The sequence below is a fragment of the Orbicella franksi genome, chromosome 7 (assembly GCF_964199315.1).
Source record: "Orbicella franksi chromosome 7, jaOrbFran1.1, whole genome shotgun sequence".
Taxonomy (NCBI): Eukaryota; Metazoa; Cnidaria; class Anthozoa; order Scleractinia; family Merulinidae; genus Orbicella; species Orbicella franksi.
In genome coordinates, this window is record NC_138151.1 from 9,382,649 (window position 1) to 9,403,191 (window position 20,543).

Consider the following 20,543-nt stretch of genomic DNA (forward strand, 5'->3'; position numbering starts at 1 on the left):
GATGGAGCTATCTTGCCCGCTCGGGATTATCCGCCGTGTCCCGCAAGAAAAATTTCCCTGAAAGCCATATAATAAATCCTTTATTGACCAAGCTTGTTCGGTCAAGATGGTTGGATATTGGCCTCGTTCTTTATTTGCGAGTTTATGGACCTCGACTCCGTCTAGGTCCATAAACACGCAAAAAAAGAACTTGGCCAATATCCAGCCATCTTGACCTCACACTTGGCCAGTAACTCATACTTATTTTGTTTCTGTACAACCGTTCCACCGTTTTCGTTAAAACACTCCTCAAGTTTCCTATTTCTATAATCAAATAAAAGAAGAGCGTATGCGCTCTAACGTATACCTGTTCCCAGAGTCTTCTCTGGCGCTCAAATCCAAGATTGGCGGATATTCCGACACTCTGAGGGGTCGCCAGTCTTAGGTTTGATTAACAGAGAAGAGTTTGGGAATCATCGTTTAAGATAGGCTATTTACTCAACAACTACCACAAAAGTAATTGATAAAAATCCAAATACTCAGAAATTTTCAGCACTTGAGCGTACTCTTGTTTTTCACACCTGCAATTCGATGGTTGCCTTGGCAACAAACGACAAACTCCAAGTCTATAACAATTACTTTTCCTGTACGAGCAACGTGAATAATGTGGGAGATTTAAATCCTTATTTATCCCTTAAGCTTGGATCTCAGAATATCAATGCATGTTCCTTGACGTCGACGACCTTTAGAGGAAAGGGGTAAAAAAGTATACCCACACCCCCACTGTGAGTAGATTTTGTACTCGTTCCAGTTCTTGCTCTGCGGCCGGCTTTTATTATAGGGTATACGAATATCGCGCCGAAATCGCTTGGCTCTTCATTTGGAGCAGCACAACTGGCTCAAAAAATGAGGGGGGGGGAGAGGATGGGGGATTAGAGGTGGGAGCAGAGAGTAGTGGGAGTCCGCAAATTTATTTCTTGTTGTTGATTTTCTGATGTATCATCTCCCTGAAGTCCGACAAGATTTTGTTTTCTCTCTTGGACCTTTCCTCGTAGTTGAACATGGCCAATGCTCGCCTGTAAGAAAACAACAAGAGCAAAGAGACACAAATTTGACATTTTTATGAGCTTCTTTCGATATGACACTCGCAACAAATGGGTGGTGTGAGGTACTCCAGTTTACACTAGTGACATAACAACTTCGAGATAACGAACAAGCATGAAAAAGATGAGTTTTGTCTCCCCAAGTATGTTTAATGTTGCGTTACGATTCACAGTTAGTGAAATACACATTCAGTGATGTTTTCTTGGTTTAAATGATTCTTCGGCCGTCCTTTATGACTCGTTAATATGTACCACGTTAAAGAAAAGATGTAAATTATGAGGAACAGAGTCAAAATATCACCCGAAACGCGCTTACCAATCAGGGCTAAGGTAAGGTTTTGTCCACCAATCAAGTTTGAAGCGACCTTATTCTTCGCGCGCTTTTTTTTTTTTTAATGTGGCGTTCTAATTGGTTAAATGCGCCTTGGTGAAGGGTTCCGTAACGTCCGTGGTCTCACTTGACCACAACCGTGGGGAAACTGCTCTAACATGACTGACTGAAGAGCCAGAGGAAGTATGGAACACTTCATAACTACCGTCATTTTAACTTGCCATTATAGGCCAACTTCCAATTCTAGAGAACAAATTTGAGCGTGGTTTCAGCATCTCTAACGGTCAAGTAGTGCATATGGAAGAAATTACTATCTGAATTAGTGTCGACGGGACGGCCAGCGTAAAACAAAGCTTCGCATCCATTTATCAGAGAACGGAGAGATTTATATTTCGCTCAAGATGTTCAAATGAGTCAGAAATTATGATTAAACCAAGATTACAAGAGAAAGGAGCAGAGTTCTTTGAGATCTACAGTACGTAATGTTAGCAAAAGACACAAAAGAACTTACTTTTCATCTGCACTATAAATCTGGTTTTCTTTTCTCAGACGAACAGCTTCCATACGACGATGTCTGGAGGGAAAAGCAAGAAAGATAAACGGTTAATTGTACCCTGGTAATAAACACTGACCCCTACAAAGGCTTATTAAGTTTTCCTACCATGCAAAGTGACTGAAAATTTGAAGACGTTCACTTCAAATACTAGCTGGAGTTGTAACGAGGCAGTCAAATGACCTAGCTCTCTAAGGCTTTCCGTTGCTCACTGGTGGAGCTACGGACAGACTGTGGAAAATCACGGGTTCAACTCCTTTTGGGAGAGTTTGGAAACTTTTTATTCCTTTGCATTCCACAAAGCTACACTCGGAGTAATTAACATAATTCATTTTCTTCTGTTCAAGGAAGCTCTTAATTTGTTCGTAAACGCTTTCCAAGAATTATGTTCCGTGACCACGGTCCTGCGAGTTTCCTGTAGCTAACCGGTGGAACGTCATACGTTTGTTTGGTATAACTCGTAAATGGTCTTTTTCCGTGTTGATTGTCTCACTGGTCGGTTTTATTAGAAAGTTCATCGAGACAGCACATCATTTGATGATTTATAGTGTTCGCAATCAACGCTGTAGTGCAAAAAATGTTTTGGTTGAATAATCTACAGATTTATATATGACTGGATTAATGAAAACCATGTCAATGAAAACTGCATTCATTTGCATTAAATGACCTACACACTTTGGTTTTACGACTCCTAAAGGCCTCAAATCACTTATTTGAATTTTTATATCGTCTGCTCTGGCGAGATAAAACGCTTGAACAATGTGAGATTTCCTTAATCACTGTCTTCATAAAACCATATTATTACACTGTAGATGCGTTGCCGTACCTGCTACCGCTCATCACATAACCGGAACTTTCGAATGTAGCAATCTCATCGCTTGTAAGACCAATCTCACCACGACGCGGGATCCGCTTTCCTTCCTTGACATATTGAGCCATTGCTTCACCTTCACCGGGTAGCAGCGCGCCTCCAAAGCTGACAATACAACAACAGGTTAATAAGACATTGCCACTGAAGGGCGCTATCAACCTTGAGCATGCGTATCGCATTATAACGTTCTTTTTATAGCTTCAGTGCACCTTTATATAGTACTTGTTAGCAAAACTAGACCAGTTCTTTTTTTAGGTTTCAATTGACGAAAATATCTTTTGGGTTATGACTTCTCGATTTCATGAAGTGGAAGTAACTAGCTAGGACCCATTACTGTTAAAGGGATTGTTGTTATGCTGAGTTCCACTAGTCAGTCCACAGACTATCTATTTTGTCTTGAGTTTGTCGACATCACAAGCGAAAGCAAAATATTAACCCAACGCGTAGGATAAGAACAAGCCAAAATGCAAGGGGGTGGGACAGACTAGAGTTGTACTGTATAGTGGATTACCAAGTCAGATGAAGCTTATGTATTGAAACCAAATAATACAACAAGAGGGAATGACCTCTTGTTTATAGTACAATGTGTGTAATACTAGTTTCGGGGAACACAAATAGTTTGCAGTGACGTTTATTATTGTATCTGAGATGCAGAGTCTATATGTATTTGTAAACCAGTTGATCTTGAAAATCATACTGTGGATTGACTGGACAAGTGAAAAAAGGGCGACGAGAAGATGGAGATTCTTCAGTTTAAATGAAATATATTAATTATTAATAAGGTGAGACTCAATACTCAAAAGTAGTGCAAGTCGACATTTTCTTAACACCCCTTATTTTTTTGTGTTTCGTATTATTGATATTTTTGGCCGTTGCAATGGCAGAGACAGTCACAGTTTCCTTCTTAACGTGTTCCACTTATAACGTGATCTTTATGATAGATTCATATATACAAGAATATTCTCACTGTGGATTTAAATGTAAGATTAAATTCACTCCATATATGCAGGCTTCCTATGTTAGTGAATCCTATAACCCTTGTTTGTGCTCGATTGTTTTGTAAAAGTTTGGGCAACTTGTGACAATTTTTTGGGGAGTGATTCATCCCCCCCCCCCCCCAACCCCCCCAAACCCCCAGAAAATATTGCCGGTACGTCTATGCGTGAACATGTTTGTATGTACCATCTGTGACAAACAAAACGAGCCTTACTCTCTGATGTCTTGATTAGCTGCATCTTGCATGAGTGGTACAGGTCCAACAACAGCGTTGTCTCCTTCCTGATCTTTGTCTACAACAACACAAAATTCAACAAACATACATGTAGGTAACTGACTAAGCAGGAGGTCAAGATGGCTTGGTCTATAAACAGGCACACAGAAAAGAGAACTTGGCTTATATCCAGCCAAACACTTGTCTCGTCTCTCTTCCTGATTTTTGAGAGGAAAGCAGCCAGCAGAGCACTCTAGCAAGGTCTAGCCCCATATTGACACTTAGATAATTAGCCAATCATGATGTAGGATTTGGTTATCTCACCTGCTTGTAGAGCAAGACAAAAAACCATTTATACATGGCTGTTGTGTAAATACTACATGTAATTATAAAAAAATCAAACGTGATTTGGTTCCTATAGTTAATAACTAGTTCTGAATTTCAATTTCTCTCTCTTCTTCATTAATTTTCACACCTTGTAACCAATAATTAGTCTGGTAAACACTTAAATTTTCTTAGGTGATATGAAACTTTTTGGTGGCTTATCAAGAAACAAATTCATTACTGTGACTCTCCCTCACAAAATGCAGTCCTAACAAGATAAATGAACAGCAACTGATCCAACAATGATAACAGGAGCTGTCTAAGTACAACAAAAGTAAGCAGAGGCCACACATACTCAATACATACAAAGTGCATGTAGCTATTTCTCAAGTAATTATTGCCTTTCCTTATTATTCCTGTAGTGTTCCAGTTTGTGCTTCTCTTTGTTCACATACTTTAATGCTAACACTTTACCTTTCTTTTTTTCAATCCATGACTCTTGCCATTCTACATCGGCATCTTCTTCTACAAAACCAAGCCAAACAAATCAAGTCAATATTGATTTGAGTAATAAACTGGTCTTGCTACTTCTTGTGTTACAATTAGCCAACCAGGCTGAGTATTGATATGAGCAAATAGTGGGCAGAGCTGAGTTGACTATAATTGTGTAGCGTACAATAAAAATAAAAAAACTCTAAATACTAGAAATAAAGTGGCAAACACGGTTGAATAACACTTTCGTAGTGGATTGGACTCTGGATTTAGCAGTCACAGCATCTCTCTCCAGTCAGGAGGAAAAATGGATACAGATGCATAACAAATGCTACCAGTATGTAATGAGTAGGGTAGGGTGATACTTGCAACATCCCATCCAGGGGAGCAGTATTACTCCTGAAATGTATAGTTTCTTGTTATGGAAATGGGATCCATAACACATATCAGTGTTGCAGAAAAACTTGCTTTACATGTATCTTCTAATCTTACACTCCAGACATTGAGTACTCCTTAATACCTTCTGATGACTCTTCTTCACTCTCAGAACTTGATTTACGCCGTGCCTTTTTCTTGCGATGTTTTTTACTAAAAATGAAAAACATGACTGGGTTAAAATGATATTCTAGCTCTGACCATATGCATGTGCCGCAACACTGTGAAAAGCTCTGTATACAACAACTTGAAGGGCAAATGATAATCACAAGAAAGGGACTTGTAACTAGTAGTTAACCTTGAAAATTTATTTGAGAAGTGTACATTAAAAAATACATTAAGGCTACAAAGTTTGGTCCAAAATGACATTTAAAATTAATTTAATAAGACCTCAATGAGAACTTTTTCAATCCTCATTTACAAAATACATGGCATGTACTTGCAAGTTGTGAACTGTACACTTCAATTTGTACACAATCGCAAATGACTAACCTTTTCTTGGACTTATGGTGAGTTTTTCTTTTCTTTTTCTTACTAGATTTCTTGGGTTTCTTTCTCTTTTTCTCATCTTCACTGCTGTCATCTTCACTTTCACTTTCACCTACACAGAAAACATTTAATTAAAAATACTTATGACTACAATGTAGATTTGAGTGCTCAGTGTTGTTTTGGTAGCTGTCAGTTTGATTAAAGCACCCAGGCTTTATTAAGAGCATTGCAAGGGAGAGAGAGAGAGAAAATAAAAGAAACTTGCTTAGAAAAAGTGCAATTCAAACCAAATTTGAACCACAACATATAGGGGATATTAGAAGATTGAGAATTTCTCTTTGAGTGTTGTACATGTAAAATATTGAATGAGATACTGCAACTAATCTTTCTCTTTCTGCATTTATTTGTTTTGATAGACACAGGTCTATCACAACACTCATGTGGACTTACTTTTCTTCTTTGTTGCGACAGCAGTGACTACACTGGTCATTTCCTCATCTGAACTGAAAATAGAGTTGAAAATATGGCATTAAGACGGTGGACACAGCTACGAGCATGACAATAATCAGATTATCAAGTGACTTTGATGGGTATGTGTCTACAATTTCTGCTTGATCCGGAGTCGAGAACACCAACCATGAGGCCACAGCACCTCCATCACTCAGGACCAATGCAACATAGAAAAGGATTTCATTTTTTGCTATTTTCTTGGACAAAATTTCAGTGAGACATCATCACTTTTCTCTATTTCCCAGATCTGGAAAACTTGTCAGATTTCTAAGCTGCGTGGAAAAATTAAACCAAAGTGTAACACTGGTACTGTATATAATATAAATTAAAGCTATAATTGGAAGTCCATTGTACATACTCAGGGGGAGCTTCTCTTGGAGACAAACCCCAAACTTCAATGACTCCAGCGGTACTGATCTCTTCACGTTCCTTTCTACGTCTATAATTAAATTTATTTAAGAACAAATGACATTTTAATTTAAAATTAATGTATGCATGTTATGCATGTTTCATTTCAACGGAAAAAGGAGAAAGAAGTGCTCAACAGGTGCACACCAGGAACAATAAATTCACACCACCTCAGTTAATGAAACTTGGTCAAGTCACACTGAGGAAATACTCTGAATTTAAAAATGCAACAATCGCTAGTCATTTGAGATAAATGTGTTTGAGGAAAGCATAGTGAGGGCAATTAAAAAAAAAAAAAAAAAAAATCACATGATTATCATAACACCATCATTTTCAAAAAGTTTTCTGTCTGCACAACAGTGCAAAGCTGGCATTTACAAATACCTATGACTTTAGAGTATTTTTAAAAAGCTCAATTTTGATGATGGATTAGTGTGGACGGTAGACCCAACCGTAAAATAAAGCTGTGTTTTCAAATTCCTCTGGCGTTCAGTAATACTGTTGGTGGTAACAGTGCAGTACAAAGAACTTTTTGAATGTTCAACGGATGGATAAATCTACACATTTACAGGGTACTGTGTCATGTAATTGGCTAGTCTGTACGTCTAATGATATCCTGGGACATTGAACCTACTTTTCCATGAAATCCTCGGGATTTGGCTTTCTCTTCCTTCTGTGATACCTACAGATGAGTGCAATTAAAAAGAACAAAGTTAACATAAATCCGAGGAGACCTGTAAAGTGCATTAGATTACAAACACCAATTGAAAGAAACTTTAATTAAAGAAACATTAAATACAGTACATATTAATTACCACATCAAAAATCTCACTTAACAAAATGACTTTTTGTACTGAATTCATTATAATTCATATGTCATGTATGTTATATAGCCCACTCTGCATCATTTCACTTACAGTGTACCATGTACATGTTACACTCAGTTTCATTTTAACAACGCAAAACAAATGACCCCTTTTATTCTTTCTTTCTTGTATCTCCTGCTCATGTTCTCCCAGATGCAGAAACCCTTCATTTTTCAGGGTGCTCTCCATGTACCTCATGCCACAGAAATACCAAGAATGTCTCAACGTGTCTACATTTTTTTTCTTTATTTGCTTAATGGAATCCACACAAGTTTGTCATATGGAAATCAACAAATAAAATAGGATATCAATTCCAGTAGGTCAGAAACTGTGAGAGGTGGAGACCTGGGCTTAATCAGGCTATGACATCAAAACAGCAACATAAAGTTGACCAATTTTTCTACCAAACAAATAGAAACGGAAAAAGGTGAAATATACTAGGAATTTGGCAATCAGGCTTAAGTCCAATTTTGGCTTGAAATTGTGAACATTTAAGAAAGATATGTAGACCTACATTCTTCTTTTGAAATCACAGCCTGACTAGTCCCAGGTTCTCACCCCCATGGTTTCTGACCCAATCGGAAGTGAAATTGCATGTTTTCAGGTGACTACAATGTGGTAAAGAAAAAAATTTTTTTTTTTTTGTCAGTTTCATGACATCATAAAAACGCACCCTTGTCTGCAGCCAGGTTTGCAAAGTAATTTTAAACCAAGAAAGTAATTTTAAATTTTAATGGCTGGAAGATCATGATCTCCTACTTGTTCTGTAAAATGCTGGTTGAAAATGTTAGAACTTGGAGTAGCAGCCAATCAGTCAAACAAGTCCATCCACCACAATGTGAGACTGTTCATCGGGAAGCAAGTGTGGGAATTCTTATGGCTTGCAATACCACTAGACTTACACATGAAAGAAAGAAAGTGTTGTCTGTGACAGCTCACGTAAGCTTATAAATGCTGCGTTGTAACCAAAGATTCCACTTTCTTAGCCGTGACTAGCGTTTGAAAAAACTACAACAAAGCCTAATGCGTCCAACAGTTAAATTATTGCCTTATTATTCGACAATATTTATCAACTGGTCATACGTACATAGTGTACTTGTGGTTTTCTCCGTTCCTACTTCTCTCTCTACTGCTGCTTCGACTTCGTGATCTCGAGCGTGATTTAGAGCGTGAATATCGACCATTTTGGTGTCGATACCTCGGAGAAGGACTGCGATTTCGTTTTAACGTAGAGGTTTCCATGTATCTTGACATTTTCGCCGTAGAAATTAGGTTATAAAAATATAAATACACACTCGACGTTTGCAAAACGTGAATAACTACACATCTCTTGGCAGCGGGGAGAATGGGAACAAGTTTGTGGTTTCCAGATTCCTCACGGTCAAACACTGTATTATCTACTTCAAGTAATTTTTTCAAAAAAATAATCTTTCCTTTTGCTCATTAGCAATGACCTGATAATATTGGCTGGAGGCTTCGCTGTTTGCAAAAATTCGCTGAGACGCTAAATCTAGGCTAGTTTACATGCAGCTACAGTAGCGTTATAAAAGTGACTTTCTATGACGTCTTACACGACGAGTCCCGCAAGAGACAAACATGGCGTCAACTGAGACAGGAAGTCAGTGCGAAAGTAGAAAGAAAGCTTAATTTTTGTCTTCCATGAGTTAATAAAAGGTTACCAGTAATTTGTGGTACCTTAAAAGAAGGACTGGAAGACAACACATGTGGTAATTTATGCGAGTAATGCTCTGTGGCTCAAGCTACACATAACATCTCAGTCATATCATTATGGACGGACCGTGTTCTCATGTAAAGAGCTCAGAAGTATGTGATTGTTCATCCAAACCATCATCTTGTGCCCAGTCGTTGACTGAAATGGACTTTGAGCGGGGAATATGGCAAGCTGCTCTGGATGGTAATGTGAATAGGGTCAGATCACTTCTGGACAAGGGAGGGGACCCTGATGCAAGAGATGGCTCGGGATATACAGCATTGGTAAATATCACTGAATGTTGATAACATGTACGGGGTCGGGTGCTAAATAAGTTAAAGCAACACTTGCTCAAAATACATGTTTACATGATGACAGTAAACTAGCATAATGGGGTACCAAAGAAAAACAAAAGATGACAAGATGAGAATGAACAGTACGTCTATATCTAATATGTATGTAAAAGTTCCTCCCCCTCCCTCCCTCCCCCTTCAAAAAAAATCCTCAGCGATGTTAAAGTTAGCCTGCGAAAACAGCCGTCCTTCTTTGCTCCTGGCCTGACTCGGGCTGGGAATGAAGAAGGACAGCTGTTTTCGCACGCTATGTTAAAGTCCTTAAATACCTAGTCAAAATGCAGACCGTGCAGACTGAGTACTTTTTTTCTTATACTAGTTTTAATTTTGCATTTACTTTTGACTCACATTTGTTTTGGTCCTAGTTACAAAATAGGGTTCAAATATATATCAGAGTGTGTTATTTATCCTGTACACTGTGAGCAGTCTCCTTTTTGCTCAACAGGTGTCAGAAGGCAAATTGTGATACCCATGCTACTTGCAGTGTTTCACGCAGAGGAGGAGAGGGGCACTCCCAGAAATATTGCATGGGGGTATGTGGTCCACTTCCCAAAATCCATACCCTGTTTATGACGAAAATATGCGATTTTTCCTACCTTTTTTATGACCTGATCAAAAATTTGACATCCTATTTAGGACCTTACCCTTATTAAAATCAAGACCTTGTTTCAGACCTGTCCTATAATTATTAGTTTCCTAGTTCAGACCAATGTTAAAGGCATTGTTTATACGCTTTTATCAGGTAGCTAAGGGTAGTTTCTTCTAAAAAAAACATACCCAACTCAATTAGCCATGTTTTAAACAGGCAAGGGACTGAGTATGAATGTTTAAAAAAATGATTAATTTAAAAAACTGAGCCTGGTGCCTATAAGAGCACCTAAAAGTTAGTAAGTTTACCGAATGTCAGTGTTTTTGGTTCAACACAAACTTAAGATGTAATATGCTTTTAGGTACCATTAATCAATTTTAAATATTTGCACCCAGTCCCTTGCTCATTTAGAACTTGGCTAATTCAAAACCAGAGTGCAAAAACCATACCCTATTTGAGACCAAAATGGCCAAAATCAATACCCTATTTCTGAAGAGCTAAAAAACACACTTGCATGCAGCATATACATATACCTATATAGTCCAGATAAGGGAATACCACCCCCCCCCCCACCCCCACTTGTGTTTCACTAATCAAGATTTCATAAAATTAATTATTGTTTACAGCATTATGCCAGTCGCAGTGGTTATGAAGATGTCTGTCAGTTGCTCCTTGAACAAGGTGCTGATGTGAATGCCCAAACCAGATCAGGCAAGGTATCATCACTACACAGGGCTGCTTACTCAGGTCATACCACAGTGGTCAGACTTCTTATCAAATATGGAGCTGATTTGCAACTCTTGGACAGCGATGGACAAACTCCACTTCATAAGGTACTATTTTAACAACTAAAACAAAGGAAATATTCCATTTATTTACAGTTTGTAAGACAAGTTTTTGAAAAATACTTTTTCTGTAGATGTCAGTCTTCAGAGTCGCCTACTTTACCTTAAAATCACTGAACTTAAATTTCGGAAACTTTGCTTTGGTAGAGATAATTACTTTCTTAATTTTGCAGTAATGTTAGGCGATGTCACCTTAAAAAAATCAGTAAAATTTTACTACATTTTCATGAATTAAAGTAGAAGTACTAGGCGTGGTTTATGCTAAATGAGATGAAACACATGCCATGATTTTCTTGCTAAAGATCCAATTGCTTCTTTGAGATTGTGCTTCTGCTTGTGCTTCTGAAGTTTTCCAGGAATTTAAGAAAGGTTCTCTATTTTAACTATTGAATATGCATTCAGATAATTTATTTTTTCATTTCAAAGAGGAAAAAACTGGTTTTAGAGTAAGTCTAAGTACTAACAACACCCTTCTTTTTGTTGATCTATTTTCAGGCTGCTCAAAAGATGCAAAAAGAAGTTGTCAGATTATTGATAGGCCTGGACTCAAGCCTTACAAAAGTCAGAGATAAAAATGGAAGATTACCTGCAGATGTCATGCCCTCAAATGAACTTGAAATGTTAGACATGCTGCAACATGAATACAAATAACTATAAACTAAAGATTTCAACTATTTCTACCCTCATGGGCCATAGTTAATTTTATTGTCAGGCAAGTACATGGAGACTTTATTTTTTCCGTGAAATACCAGTTGTGAAATTGTCAAGAAGCTGATAAAAACGAAGTACAGTATTTAAATGCATTGGATCTTTGGGCGACTTCCTTTGTTAGTTATTGACTAATATTGAAATTTCCTTTTGAGTAAGCGTTGTAAAGGGTATTTAAGTGATCTGTGAATAGTCTTACTTTTTCCTTGTGAATTGTGATATGGCCAAAACTTTTTCACGTGAATCGAGATTTCATTAGTGGCCGTGAACCGAGATTTCTCGAAAGAATTTTCGGTGAAATAAGAGGTAAACGTTTATTTAGCTGTGGACCGTTGTTTTGATTATCTCTTCAATTGTTTTCGACTAACATTATCACGTGATAAACTTTGCACAGCCTTGGCAGGCCAATCGTTAATCTCTTTGCATCAGTCTTTGGTGGAACGAAAGCGGTTTTCTTTTCACTGAGTGCAGAAGAAGCGGAGGAATAGCGAAGATGTTGAATAAGGTTGTGCTTTGGACATGAAGCTTCAAAATCTCGTTAATAGTAACAGTAACAGTAACTTAATTATACATAACAGGTTTACATGCCTTAGTTGCTCGCAACTACCAAAGCTATTCTGGGCGCTGATCAGCTACTATTACAGTGTTGGCACAGGTTGTCTAGTAGACTGCAGTCCCAATTTTCACCAAAATGAAATCAGCGAGTAAATGGGATTGATAATTTAGCACTCTTCCATCTTTCTTTTGTCTTCCTTTACAAGGGGTAATCAGAAAACGTAATAAATGGTGGGAAAATTGTTCACTTGGCCTGTCCTGCTACCATTTGTTTGTTTCCGACTAGCCTGCGAGAGCATCTGGGTTTTTCAAGAGGCGAAAAAACCTGGATGCTCTCGCGGGCTAGTTTCCGGCACCTTGTCAGATATTTCATCAGTGTGCGCTTGCCATCACGCTTGCGTGCGTGAACTATGCCTTTTCCCCCCAGGGGGGAGGAGGGGGCACTGCCATATATGGGCTATATAGGTATGTGCCGCTGTGAAGGGTATGGTTTTCAAGCAGTTTACTCAAGGATAGGGTATATAAATCAGAGCTTTTGGGTCTAAAATAGGGTATAATTTTTCAAAACAACTGACTAGTTGGTTGAAGACTATATCTAGACTAAGGAAACCAGGAACTGCCAGTTAAAAACATAAAAAAAATCAACTCAGCAAGGTTAAATTTACGCAAATCAGCCTCAACAGTGTCAATAGATGGGGGGATTCGGGGTGTTTACTCTAGTATAGGGTAGCAAAATTCGGCTGAACTAGCTCTGGTATAGGCTAAGGGTTCCAGGGTCCCAGCGGCATATCCCCACCCAGAAATTCCCAAAGTATCCCCCGGGCTTTTTCCCTAGCGTCCAATTTTCAGGCAGTTTTAAAATAACAAACAAAAAGATATTATTATGGACGTCGACTAATATAGCTTACAAGCCATAAGACAAGACAAAAAAATGTCCTAACAAGAAATCTTGAGACGTTTTTCAAGGAAATTAAGGCATGAAAAAAGTGAGGGGGTGGTCTAATTTTGTAAATACATTGATGTAAGGGACCGCAAACGAAATGCTGCTGGTGTAGGATCTGTAAAAGATCTGATCAGCCAAAAATAGAAACATAATGAAGCAAGGCTGATAACTACGTAGAAAGCTTAAGGTGGAATGGTCCCCTAAAATGGACCAAAAAGTTTGTTTAAATATGGTGAAGAAAGATCAATTGCGCGCGTTTGCACTCATGAAGAGAAAATAGATTTTGAAGGTTTTACTGAAAATGGTTGCTATGGCAACCAGACACTGCCTTTTGAGGTTTTAGTTATAGCATTGACGCCAACAGTTCCTGCTCTTTCACAAAACAAGATTTGATTTTCAAACAAGTATATCTTGTAAGTTTCTGTTTCGTTCTATGCAATAAACTAAAGTTTTGACAGTGAGCTCTTGTTTTCAGTGCTTTCTATAGGCTTTATTTGGAACAAACTTTATTTTGCACCAAACCCACTAAACAAATTTTCTAGTGTCATGTGAGAGACGTTAAAGTGATTTTTTTAGTTTACTGCATTACGACACTATTGGTCTTTGATTACCCCACATTTCAGGAATTTCTCTTAAATACCTTCCAAAGTAGAAATGTTGGCGTGAAGTCAGTTGGTACAAAAGTAGACCATTGAGTAAAATGCACTTAACGTTTCTTGCATGATGGATTAAGCATTTAACAACCCAAACATTGCGGGGGGGAGGGGGAGGTGCAGATTAAATCTCCCGGGGGGATTGAGTGTAATGGTTGTTCTATTTTGTAAGAAGTTTCCGTAGTTGTAGGAAATGTTCCTTTTCATAAGGGAAATGAATGAGCCTGTGATGGTAAATCAGGCAAAGCATTTCCCAAGTAATTATACTGGTGCATCTCTTTACAGCTTTACTACAAAGTATCGTTCATATATATGTAAAAACTAGTCTATATTTTTGGTCATGTTCTTACTGTAAACAGCCGTTGCTATCGGGCCGTTGCTTCGTAAAAAAATTTATACCACTGTGTACTTTCCTTAAATTTCACACTTACCTAGGGGTAAATTTGGCAAGATCGTTTCAAAATGTTTTTAGCAGGTGTTCAAGGGTCTTAAATCTCGTATTTTTTTTAAAAAAATGGAAGTTTTGATGAACATCGCCATATTTTTCGGTATATACTACCTTAACGGGACAAGGACCGACAGGACAGAGTCCAAACTGAAAGCCAAGAAAATGTTTAATTTTCATGTTTAATTTTTTTAAGCATTTTAGAAAACACCCTATAACCTTGGATTATCATTTACGAAAAAAGGCTTAACGTATCTTCTAAAGAGGTGAGATATATATCAGGCGCAAAAAATGAAGGTTTGTTTCCACCTGAATAATAATCGTAGTTGTGCGTAGGGACAAAGACGGAGTTCCTTTAATTAAAGTTGCTATTACTGAAAAGAGAAGATGTACATGTTATTGCCGTTCTGTCTGACGGTTTCATTTCCTAGTTGCATTTTTATGTCTAGCCGGCGTTATGCCTGAACAAAGCCAAACAATGACATATGCAACACGCAAACCAGCCAACAGACTCGCGCGTAAGGAGTCCGTAAGCAGCTACATTTGAATCATGTGCTACCAGAACGAACAAAGGAGGTTTAAACCTAAACATCGAGCTCGAGAGACAAAATCTCGATCAAATTGATGCAAGAATCAAAAGTAGGTCTCTAGACAAACATATAGCTTTCCCCGAAGTAAAGCTACTGTCTGTACTGCAGCGGTCTCTAAGGGAAAGCTGGACGAAAATAATCAGAATAATTATGATATCCGTGATAAGCAGCAACATACTGTACTTGCAAACAAACAGTTCTAATCAAACAGTAGGGCCCGGCGTCACAATATGGAATGCAAGTATGAAACATGTTCACGGAGTATTCCCGGCCAGTATTCCCGCCTCTCCCAATATAGGAGATTGACAAGAGTCTTGCAGCCATTGAAGACAAAACTGACTGTTTCAATGGGCCTGAAGATGACTTTGGAACTATTCACTCATTCATTCGTTAGTCCAATGTTCCGCTCCTGATTTCGAATCACTTAATTACCGCTGAAAATCGTGATAAATAAGGCTCTACGCTCGTAAACTGTCATACAATAGTTAAAGCGCCTTTGAGTGTGTTTGTTTAGCATACAAGGATCAAAGTGAACAAAAATGTTTTCCTTATTTGAGATTCACTTTTTGATATACTACGATAAATTTTCCTTTGGTTGGCCAGAATATCTTGGCCAAAAACTGAAAACTGTCCAGGCACAATACAAAACTCCAGCTATGGAATACATGTAATATCCATGAAAAACGGGGTCATGACTTAACCGCTGAAAAAAAAGAAGCTAAAAGGTTGATAAATAGATTGACGGCAAAGGGTATGGATTCCTGCTTACTGTTATACTTTCACTTTTACTTACGTTAGTTCTAAACTATCGCGATCAACTATATTTCCACTCATTTATGATTCATACTGAGTTATTACGACGCCAAATATAGCTTGGTGTTGGTTTGCTTTGTGCCGACTTATAGCTCAAATGGTAGAGTGCTGAAACGCATTCTCAATGCCTCGACTTCTTTGATTCGTTCTACAGTCAGAAAGCTTTTTTACTTTGACTCCGACTGTTAGTACTTCCTGGTAGTATTCGACACATTTGAAGTTTCACATGCATGTAGTAATAATGCTCCATGTACCTTTATAAATTCACGGATCGACGTGTAACGGTACAAATTTTAAGGGTCATGAATAGGGAAAGACCCTACAGACGAAAATTATGCGCTAAATTCTGCTTAAACATGAGCTCCATGTAAATTAGTTATGTAACACTTTCGAGTGGTATACCGTGGAACATCCCACGAGTCACTTGAATTCTGTCAGTTTACACAAGAGCCGTTAGGCAAGTGTGTATACCAAGAAAACACAAATGATAAGTGAGATAAGTGTTCCATGGTATACCATGAGAGGGCGTTGGATAACTAGTTTATACCATACCGTAGAAAATACAGTGTCCTACAAAATCAATGCGACATACGCGGGGCGCATGATGGGAAGGTTAGGTGTAATACCGTTGAGTTTACAACGGCTTTCCTGTATTCTGATTGGCTGTAAAATGGTTTTCTATGGCATGGTATAAATACTGATACAAGTTGGGAAACCTTTATGAAAGAAAACTTTAACCAACAAAAAAGTGGGTAACCGAGCTATGGTTGGATAAGCGTTACCACCTGAAGCAGGGATGGTGAATAAGAGAATACACTCGACAGATGTTTCTTCTGCTACTCCATACCATGAGTTGGACTCTTGTTTTGGGACACGAACTTAATTTGTACCAGTCATTTTTCTTCAAAGCAGTTGGACATCAAACAATATATCAAAGCCGTTATAAGAAGGTGTTTTATTCTCTGAATATTCCAGATTCGTTCGCTTGTTCTATCCGCACTTGTTGTTGGTTTTCATACAGTCAAAAATGTACATAGTAACCATTCAATCAAATAAGTCAAGAATCTGGGATATAATAGCAGTGCATTAATACTAAGATTTAGCTCTTCACGGTTTTTCACACCCACGTTATTTGGAGAGATATTTTACGCAAATATATATTACACTCTAAGGCTCGGACGACGCACTAAAATTAGTATTTAATCAAAGGACTGTTCAATTTGCAAACACTCTAAATATTTTTACCTACATACAGCCTTCTCAGGCCGCCATTATATATTATAATGCCATGCAACGCAAAAATTTGGAAATTCACACGCACTCCGTTCCCAAACGAAGAACCTTGTCAAAACTTATATCTGACGAAACTAAAACATTTTAAGGATTTTTTTACTTCGGAGATAAAGTCATAGGAAAACTGGCAATGGCTGAACCAAAATAGCATTTGCTTGGTGAAACGCAATTCAAGTTTTCAATCTTTCTATATTCGCTTTTTTTAATGAAACTTAAATCACGGTGATCGGTTTTCCTTTCTTTATGCTATATACAGGTGTTTCGAGAAAGGTCGTCTGACAAAGGGGTATAAGCTTGCGTACAAATATCGAAAGGTAGTATGGGTTTGCCACATTGTCACCTTAGTGCGTGACAAGTGGGCGACCACGCACCGTTTACAAGGGTCTTCATGATTCGCCAAACGAAACAACAGGTATACAACACAAACTATGCCCCTAGCCCTAAAAACAAAAGAGCTGCAGATTAACAAGAACGAATCAAAATAGAAGTTTTAAAGAGGTACAGGTCACCTGCGACAAGAGCCGTAATCGGGGATTATACTCCCCCATTTTATGGCTCCTGTGAATGAGCGAAGGTCATACGTTTCAACGCGAAGGAAGAAACCATAAATAGAGGCATCTAAGCTTTCTGCATCTATCGTGTCGAGAAGCAGTCAACTTCAGTTCAGTGATGGAGAACTACGACTTCCCAGAATAACTTTCGGCATTGTCGAGCACACTATTTTGGTTCCAGTCCCAGTCGTTTTCGATAGCAGCATTCGATAACTTTTCAGTGCAGCCTACATTTAATAACAATGAGTAAATTTTGAGTGCAGACGGTCAAAATAATCCAATGAAAAATGAATTTACCCTTAATAAGTAACGGCAGACTTGCTTAAATTTAGGTTAAATTCGTTCCAGGATCATAAACTGAAAGACCTTACTAACGAAACTAATCTACGGAATAGAAGCTTCAACGTGTTCTTGACCAAAATAACACAGGAAACTGGCCATATACTTCACTGGTGTTATTATTGGCACCCGGCGAAGTATAAAAGGTGAATACCACTCCTTCAGAGGCAACATATTGTTGTCCTTTTATTCCAAACCATGAGTTGGGACCTTCGATAAGCGACTCTAACTTGTACTTCTTGTTTTCCACCAAACAAACTGGTCGATCAAACTTCACAGAAAAACCATAATAAGAAAAAGTCTTGTCTTTTTCAGAAGCGTATGATCCTGATTGTTTTACCAGAGAAGAGCCATCTGTAGTGTCTTTAACTTCTGTGAAAACCGTGTAGTTACCACCTTCGGAACCAAAATGCTGAACTCCATGTAGCATGATTGGCTTGTTAACGGAAAAAATAAGACAGTCAGGCTGTGAAGACATGTAGTTCCACATTAGAATGTCTGGAAGTTTAAAGGATGGAAATCTTCGACATCCGACAAGCAGAGTTAAAAACTCCTTCCTTGGGGCTTGTATAAATGATAAAGAAGATGTTAAGACACCATTGTAGTATTTCATCATGTCACCAACCTCTTTCAAAGTAAGAATGTCAGAGTCGATGACAACTGAGGCAAACTCCTTCTCTAACATCAAAGGAAATCTTATCGCTTTCACAATCTCCTCTCCAATAATTCGTCTTTTCGACTCTCCGTTAGGAGTTACTCTTTCCCTTTTACTTTGTTTTGTGGCCCAGCGATCAACAGCTTTAAACAGTTCCACTTCTTTCACGTTCAGACTTTCTCTCTTCACAACTGTCTCGACTAGTGATCGCTCAACTGTAACAAATTCATCTGACGCCACAGCTTCTTCTGTCTGCTTCACAATCACTTCCCAGCATCGATCTTCCAATTCTTTATCTTCGAACTTTTGAGCGTTCGGCAGAATGCAGAACACATTTGATGCTTTCAAGTTGCGTCGCAGATATTGGGCACATTTCTCAGCCAGTGAAGGCACCATATATTTGTTCGCTAAGTACAGTACTTGCATCACATTACTTCCGCTCAAATTCACTTTGTCGCTGTACAAATAGCGAAACATCTCCAAAAGGCTCTCGTACTCACAGTCAGGCAGTTCAATAGAGTCTTTGGTCTCCGCCATTTGACCATAGAACATGGCACAGAATACAGGACTGCTGATTGCAAGCACAAACTTGTGAGCTGGGATTACGTTCTTACTTTCACTTTCGCCAGTAGATGCTGCAACAACAAATTTCACATCGCTCAGTAACTCCGTGTTGAAAATAAACGTAGTTCTCTGTGCGAGAGCTGAACACTTCGTCTGCCAGTTCTCTTCAATAATTGACATTGTAACTCTTTGGTTTGTTCCCAGTGCTAGCTTTGTGTTCGATGCAGCTCAGTTTTGTTTCCGGCTCGGCTTATTAAATCGAAAAAATGGCCGCTGAATTATCAAGTACCTGCTTGCGATTGCAGGCTCTGAAAATGTCACACAGCTGCGTGACAGTTGGTTGTATGATACGATTCATTTGCAGCATAAGTGACCAAAATTCAAAAAGAGCGCACAACTTTGACTGGAAACAGGTGTATCGAACTGTGTAACATCGTTCAGTTGACTGTTGACGAATTCTACAGGAGTCTTGCAGCCAATGAAGTCACGGCAAAACCCTCGGAACAATACTGACTAATGTTTCCCGATGATAGCAATCAATGGAAATCATTCGATAAATAATCAATATTAATCAATGGCAATTAATTTATTATTACTGGAATCAATGAAGATCAATTACTGAAAGTTGTATGAGTATTGATTTTTATTGATTAATATTGATTTTAATTGATAAATATTGATTATCATTGATTACTATTCATTATCATAGCATCGTTAAAACGCATAAGATATGAAAGGTTCTAATTGAACTCGAAGGCAAATACTTAGAGACTTAAAAACATATCTTGCAATAGAATTGAGCCTAAATAATGCATAAACAACCCCGGGATTCCAGATGCTTCTGGAAAGACTGCGTGACGACAAATAATAAATGCCTGCGTTATATATAGTCTGTAACATGTAGAGAATATGCATATTTTTTTTACTTCCTTAGAAAATTAGAGGCTTAACTGTATAGGCCTCGAACGAAAAAAGCTTAACATATCGTCTAAAGAGGTAAGATATCAGGGGCAAAATATGAAGGGCTGTTCCCACCTAGTAATAATCGTAGTTGTGCGCACCGACAAAGATGGAGTTCGCTTTAAACTCGCTATTAGATGGGGATCAATTCGTATTTTCTCTTTATTGATCGTTCTTGGCCGACCAAAGTCATTTCATATTAAGAATTAAAGAGCAGATCACGGTCAGGAAAACGATTTGACGAAGACCAAGTTCCCATAAGTATATATCATCATGCATAAATAGAGTGAGAAAAAAATGATGCCGACCCAGAGAGCACGTCTCTCTCTGCTCGCATTTATGTAATGATGCCAACTATTGTTACGTGGCCAGTTCCGAGAGCAGCCAAGATGAAGCAAGTCCTGT

At 38.3% G+C, this 20,543-nt stretch overlaps 3 protein-coding genes across 5 annotated transcripts; 1 reads left to right on the top strand and 2 right to left on the bottom strand.

The window, feature by feature from the left end:
• Nucleotides 1-66: 66 nt before the first annotated feature.
• Nucleotides 67-8,913, bottom strand: LOC145493425 (uncharacterized). Of its 2 annotated transcripts, XM_081472892.1 has the most exons (11): nt 8,659-8,911; nt 7,340-7,387; nt 6,656-6,736; nt 6,238-6,290; nt 5,791-5,899; nt 5,384-5,451; nt 4,846-4,896; nt 4,048-4,126; nt 2,793-2,942; nt 1,925-1,987; nt 67-1,055 (listed from the first exon to the last, which is right to left on the bottom strand). In XM_081472892.1, the coding sequence occupies exons 1-11, from the start codon at nt 8,823-8,825 to the stop codon at nt 950-952; spliced, it is 975 nt and encodes a 324-aa protein (XP_081329018.1). In that variant the 5' UTR covers nt 8,826-8,911; the 3' UTR covers nt 67-949. The 2 variants fall into 2 exon arrangements, with proteins under 2 accessions (XP_081329018.1, XP_081329019.1); XM_081472893.1 differs by lacking the exons at nt 67-1,055; nt 1,925-1,987 and adding an exon at nt 2,657-2,717 and having other exon boundaries at nt 2,772-2,942; nt 8,659-8,913.
• Nucleotides 8,914-9,002: 89 nt separating this feature from the next.
• On the top strand, nt 9,003-13,197 carry LOC145493426 (ankyrin repeat domain-containing protein 46-like). Of its 2 annotated transcripts, XR_014050129.1 has the most exons (4): nt 9,003-9,566; nt 10,851-11,057; nt 11,565-12,735; nt 13,145-13,197. XR_014050129.1 is itself a non-coding variant. In XM_081472894.1 (3 exons), exons 1-3 carry the CDS (start codon nt 9,360-9,362, stop codon nt 11,718-11,720), a joined length of 570 nt encoding a protein of 189 aa, XP_081329020.1. In that variant the 5' UTR covers nt 9,003-9,359; the 3' UTR covers nt 11,721-13,197. The 2 variants fall into 2 exon arrangements, 1 of the variants encoding a protein (XP_081329020.1); XM_081472894.1 differs by having other exon boundaries at nt 11,565-13,197.
• Nucleotides 13,198-16,718: 3,521 nt separating this feature from the next.
• On the bottom strand, nt 16,719-19,422 carry LOC145492039 (BTB/POZ domain-containing protein 6-B-like). The gene has a single exon (XM_081471351.1). It carries the CDS (start codon nt 19,356-19,358, stop codon nt 18,021-18,023), a length of 1,338 nt encoding a protein of 445 aa, XP_081327477.1. The 5' UTR covers nt 19,359-19,422; the 3' UTR covers nt 16,719-18,020.
• Between the last annotated feature and the right edge of the window lie 1,121 nt (nt 19,423-20,543).